Raw genomic sequence first — 6000 nt, forward strand, 5'->3', positions numbered from 1 at the left:
GTCCTTTCTAACGCATGTTTTAGTCAGGATCAATGGTTGCAAGAAGCAGGAATCATTCACCCCCATGAATTCTAAAACAGCATATTGTTTCAATAGGCACTCTCACAGACAGGGAGCCTGACAGTTATTGCTACTTGCTTTGTAACCTCAACTGACGTGCTCCTGCCAGGGGCTGTTTTTGATCCTGCTGCCACAGGACTTTGCTGATGTGGACCCCTCTGTGGATGGTTGGTCCCTGTCTTTTGGATCACATTCTGAATGTGGTGTGCTTAGTGGCTCAGCCTACCTTCATACCTGTCCCTAACTCTGTTCCTAGGCCACCTCCTTTCTTGCCTCAGTGACTTCATCCTCCCTTGTATGCCGGCTCTTCACAGTGCTGTGCCCTGTGCCAGGGATGCCGTTCCCATTGCTCCTTTCTTTATCCTCTGGGATTCAGCTCACATGCATTACCTCATTGACACCAGGCAGTTAGCTCTTCTGACTGCTCCTGGCTATGACTTGCTACCTCCAAAACCTTGGATTACACTGGGTTGGGCTGCATTTGATCCACTTGCAGATCAACCTCTCCCAGGCTTGGCCTAGAGGGACTCAAGGTCAGAGTCATATCATCTTCCTCTAGCTTAGTGTCTGTTTACTGGTGGGAGCCCAGTAAACGCTAGAGGATGAGTGGCTATGAGCCATCAGCCCAGCCCTGCCTTCCCTCCCCCTGCACGGAAGTCCCCAGACTCAAGTCATAGATGACATTTGCTCGTCTCACAGGGGACATTAGGAGAAAGAAGAGAAGGCCCTTCTCCAAATTCACACTGAATAGTGTAGCTCACCCCAGGGGCCAAAATGCCATTTGGAACCCAAATGTGGGAAACAGCATCTTTTTTTTTTTTTTTTAACTTATTTATTATCGAGAGAGAGAGTGAACATGCACAAGCTGGGGAGAGGCAGACAGAGAGGGAGACACGGGATCCGAAGCAGATTCCAGACTTCAAACTGTCAGCACAGAGCCCAACGCAGGGCTTGCAACCACAGACCCACAGACCGTGAGATCATGACCTGAGCCGAAGTCAGACACCCAACCAACTGAGCTACCTAGGGTCCCCTAGGAAATGGGATCTTTAATCAGCCTTCTTCCAGCCAACCTTATACCACCATGGTTGCAGCCCTCCCACCTGTAGTTTTCTGCACTTAAACACAGTTTGCCTTCCTCTCTTCCTCTTCCTCCATCCCTTTTCATTCCTTCTCCCCACTCCCCCACTATGTAATAATTACCTTTTTCACTCAGCACTCAGGCATATCAGTTGTTTCCATCTCCAACCCCTGGAGTTGGATGAGAGCCAAATCAATGTTCCTATTTCACAGATGAAGAATTAATTCAAGGTTAGGACCAGGGAGGCCTTCCATGTAGGGAGTGTGGAGGCAGCCTGAATCCCTGCTTCTGTCCCATGAGGGACACCAGGAAGGACCTTGTGAAAGGCGGGGTGGCTCAGTCATCAGAGAGGGAACAGTCCAATGTCAAGATGAGGGGCAAGGAGGATCCTGGGCAGGTTAGGAGTGGGCCCAAACTCTGTGACTGATCTCTACCCTAGGACACCTCAAAGGGGAGAGAGCACTGCATGAAAGCCATGGGAACCATTTGGTTACTCCCTTAAATTGGGAGGTGGGGGCAGGGCAAGTGAGCCCAGTTGCTGAGGGTGGGAGGACATGATAGGGTAGAGAAGGGGCCAGCAAAGAGAAGAGGGAGGAAATGGCACATGGAGCCCCACTTTCCCATAGAGCCACCCATGCCCACGCTGGTACAAACATGGAAAGAGATGGTACCAGAGGGGAAGTGCCTGGCGTTCAGCACACAGTGTGTGTTAGCACCCTAGGGGTGTGGCTCCATGAGAAAGTGCTCAGTCCCCAGCCTCCAGTCTGACTTGGCAATAACAAATCTCAAGCTGAGCTTGGGTTGGGCCGGTCTTGGCCCGTTCTTCCCCATGGCAGAAGGTGGAGAGGTGGGGAGTCCCTAGGAGTGACTCTAGGAGGGTGAAAGAGACAGCATCAAGAAGGGAGGCATGGAGCAGGGGGCCATGGAGGGCAGGGACACATGAGGAGCCACCTTGTAGGGGTCCAAGCAGCACACACTTGGTTTGAGTTCTCTGTTTCTCTGTGGGTTTCTGAGAGCAGCTGGTGTTTTCAGAAAAGGAAAGAGGGCTGGAGATACACCAGGGAGATCGGTTCCAGTATCCATCCAACCTATTGTCCCCCGGGCCGCCTCCCTCCACCTGACACGTTCTCCATCTCCCACCCCAACATCTGCATGGCTCCTAGATGCCTCCCTCCTGGGACATTAGTGACTCCTAGGCTTTGACCTCCATTTTTGAAGACTTTTAATAGAGGGAAAGCATCCCTGTCTATGATATGAGAGGGTTGCACTTGGATTAAAACTCCAAAGGGAATTGGGGAGAGGGGATTTGGTCCCATTCATCAGAACCTATACCTAAAGTCTAGAAGTTCATGGGTGAGGTGATGAGTGGAGAAGTAGTTCCAGCTTCTTCTGTCCCTGCAGCAGGGAGGTGCATGTGTATTCGTTGTTCTGAGGTAGCCAGGGCTGGAGACACACAGGGTACAGGTGGTGCATATTTGGGACCCTACTGACCTCTAAGTAGCCCTTTGGAAACTTTGAAGGCTATGCCTCCCCCTCCCCCAACCTAGATTAAAAAACTTGTTGCTTTCCCAGGTTACAGTTAGGACATTAGAGTAGAAAATGCAGATTGGGTCTGCATAAGTATTTTAGGAATTTGTCCTAAAAGCAGTTACCAAAGAATGACTTCCCCTGTGGACAGAAGGGCCAACCACTGCCCCCTCACCCACCAAAAAACCCTAATTCATGCCAGGTATACGTCTTGTGCCTGGGGGACCCAGGCCAGTGGATGGGTTAGCCCAGGTGGTTTCAGAGACTGATCACAGGCATACTGAGCAGAACAAAGGGATGGAGGTGGGCAAGGTGGCTTTGGTCCTGGGAGAGGGCTATGAGAGTCAGTCCTGGTGACTCTGAGGCCCCTGTCCTCACCTGGGGTCCTGTCCTGGCGGGGTAGCAGCTACCACAGGTTCCAAGGCCAGGGAAGGGTACTTGGGGCTGAGGGAAGCTAGTGGGGGTGGGGCAGGGGGAGCCCAAGCTGAGCTAGGAGCCTGACCTGGATGAAGTAACTTCCAAGGTGGAAGATCTCCTTGTTGTTCCAGGGGAGAGCTGGGCTGGGCCCTTAGTGCCTTGGGTGAGACCTCAAGGATCGCAGAAGGGGTGCTGAAGGCCAGAGAGGAGCAGGGGTCTCCTGGGGATCCAGACAAGCTGCCCTTCCTGTAATCCAGAGAAGTTCTGCCTTGAAGGACACCTCAGGGCCCCAGGAACAATGTGGAAGGATGGTGTCCCAGATGGCTTCCCCACTGTGTCCCCTGAGTTTCCCTTCATCTTGGGCACTCACTTTGACCCCCAGGGCCAGATGGACCCAAAGACATTGGGTTTTCCTTAGAACAGCTGAGGCAAGCTTGCATTTTCAAAAAGAAGTTTATTAGCATTGAAAGGGACAAATGAGATAAGAGAAAATGCAGAGGCCCAATCTCTAAAGCAAGACCTGTGCTCTCACAGTCATCACACTCTGGCCCGTGGACTGGGCAGCTATGTAGCCCTTTGGGGTGGAGCTGACACAGGCTCTGCCTGTCTCCACCTGCCATAGTGCTCTTTTCCTGTGCTCTGGGGACATCATCCAGGATACACTGCTCTGTAAGGTCAAAACCCTTTTCTTTCCTGTCACCCAACTGGTTCCTGCAGATGTCCAGTTGGGTGAGGCGCCCTGAGCTGGCAATAGTCCGGGGAGTGACCTCATCCCTCCAGGTCGGATCCTGGCCGTCCTTACTTCCATGGCACTGTAAACCCCCTGTCCTGAGAGGGGCCTTATGACTCCAGTGAGACCTCCGCCTGCAGCTTCTCTGTAGCCTTTGCCTTCCTAGAGGCCTCCCGGTACCTAGCAGAAGGCTGGTAGGAACTTTCATCACTGGCTGAGCCCTGCCAGCTCTGGCTGAGGCCCAGCAGGGCCCGGCCCTGCCGGAGGAAGTTGGGGCTTGAGAAGCAGTAGAGCACAGGGTCCAGGACACTGTTGAGGTAGGTGAAGGCCAGGGAGCCGTGGAAGAGCTGGGAGCAGATGTTGAGGATGTGGCAGGCATGCAGGCGAAAAGCCACCATGGAAGCCATGCCAAGGATGACACTGGGCAGGAAGCAGATGATGTAGACAGCCACCACCACGGCCAGCATGCGCACGGCCCTCCGCGGGCCTGTCTGCCCACCCAGGCTGCGGCGCCGGATGGTGAGCCCGATGCTCACGATGGCAAAGAGGATGAGTGCCAGCGGCAGGAAGAATTCCAATACAAACAGTGCCTGGTGCCAGCGGAGTGAGGCCGAGGTGTTCTTGCCCAGCTGGTAACTGAGGCAGGAGTGGTTAGTATAGGCAGTCAGGAGCAGGTGTCCGTTGAGGAGCAGGATGCCCGCCCACAGTCCCCCGGCCACTCTGGCGGCTGCCCACACAGAAGCCCGGCTCAGCATGTGGTGGGGCCGCACCACCTTCAGGTAGCGGTTGAGTGCGATGGCCGTGAGGAAGACCACGCTGGCCGAGCGGTTGGTGGACAGCATGAAGAGGTTGACTTTGCAGACAGTGGCCCCGAAGCGCCAGATCTCGCGCAGGAAGTAGTAGTCCACACGAAGGGGCAGGTTGATGATCAGGAGAAAGTCGGCAATGACCAGGCTGACCAGGAACACTGTGTTGGACGTCCAGGGCCGCGTGTGGAAGCAGAAGATGAAGAGTGCCAGGCTGTTCCCCAGAAGGCCCAGGACAAACTCCACACCCAGGGCTGGTGCCAGGAAGGCAGATACTATGGGGGAGGAGGCTGGGTGGCAGGGAGCCGAGGCCTCTCCAGGTGACCCCCAGTCTGTGGTGAAGGCAGAGGGAGAGGAGGAGAGGGAAGGAGGGAGGGAGGCAGGAAGAGTAGAGGGAGGGAGAGAAAGGAGGGGAGAGGAAGAGCTCAGGTTATGAGATTCCATGGGCTGCTTAGGCCACGGACCTGAGAGAAGTTTCCAGTCTTTCTACCCCTGCAAGAGTGTTCAGGGCAGAGTGGAATGATGCTCACTATTAGCCGGCCACCACGATGACTCAATATCCTGGGGTTTTCATCAGCATCCTTGCAGCCACTGAGAAACACCCAGCGTTCCTGTTTGTAGCCTCCCCCCCACCCCTGCAGCCCTCCCTCCTCCCTCCCTGCCCTACATCGAGTGACCTGGCCACATTGTCTCTGAAGGGGGGTGGGGGGAGTCTATGCTGCCCTGGGCAGGGGAGGAGAGCAAGGCTCAGCAGTGGGGTGATGGAAGCCCAAGAGGACCCTGAAGTGGGAGGAAGGCCCAGCTGGGGTAAGGTGGGGAAAAGCGTTCATAGCCCCGAGGGATCAGACATTTGCTTGCCTGAAGGCTGGAGCTGGTCCTGGCACCCATAGCTCAGGATCATGCAGGCCACCCTGGACATCAGCCCCCACCCCATTACATACAGACTGGGCGGTTGTGTCCCTGCCCTCACCAGTTCTGGTGGCAAGGGAGTGTGGTGCCAACAGAACATTGTTCCAGGCGAGTGCAGTGGGCAGTCCAGTCAATACCTTGACTGTGGTGCTCATGGCCTCGTGGAATAAGCCTGTTGTGCCCTGCCAGCTTGCTGTCGTTACTCCCAGGTTCCCGATGGTCCAGAGTCCATGTACAGGATGAAATACCTCCCACAGGCAGAGGGTTCCCTGCCAATTTCCACTGCCATGGCCTGGGACCTGGATGTTTCTCCCCCAGACAGAACAATCCTTAAAGCCTTCCAGATTCCCTGTCCACTGTCTACCCCACTCCATCCCTACCCAGCATTCACTACAGAGAGAGGAGTGGAGGCTGGGGCTGTCTTCAGACAAGGTGCAAGTCCTGCTCCTCCACTGCGTGGTGTTCTCAGG

The 6000-nt window shown here is 54.9% G+C and overlaps 1 protein-coding gene across 1 annotated transcript; it reads right to left on the reverse strand.

The window, feature by feature from the left end:
- Positions 1-3222: 3222 nt before the first annotated feature.
- OXER1 (oxoeicosanoid receptor 1) lies at positions 3223-5240 on the reverse strand. The gene has a single exon (XM_015544574.2). The coding sequence runs from the start codon at positions 5063-5065 to the stop codon at positions 3926-3928; it is 1140 nt and encodes a 379-aa protein (XP_015400060.2). The 5' UTR covers positions 5066-5240; the 3' UTR covers positions 3223-3925.
- Positions 5241-6000: the final 760 nt, after the last annotated feature.

The sequence above is a fragment of the Panthera tigris genome, chromosome A3 (genome assembly GCF_018350195.1).
Source record: "Panthera tigris isolate Pti1 chromosome A3, P.tigris_Pti1_mat1.1, whole genome shotgun sequence".
Classification (NCBI taxonomy): domain Eukaryota; kingdom Metazoa; phylum Chordata; class Mammalia; order Carnivora; family Felidae; genus Panthera; species Panthera tigris.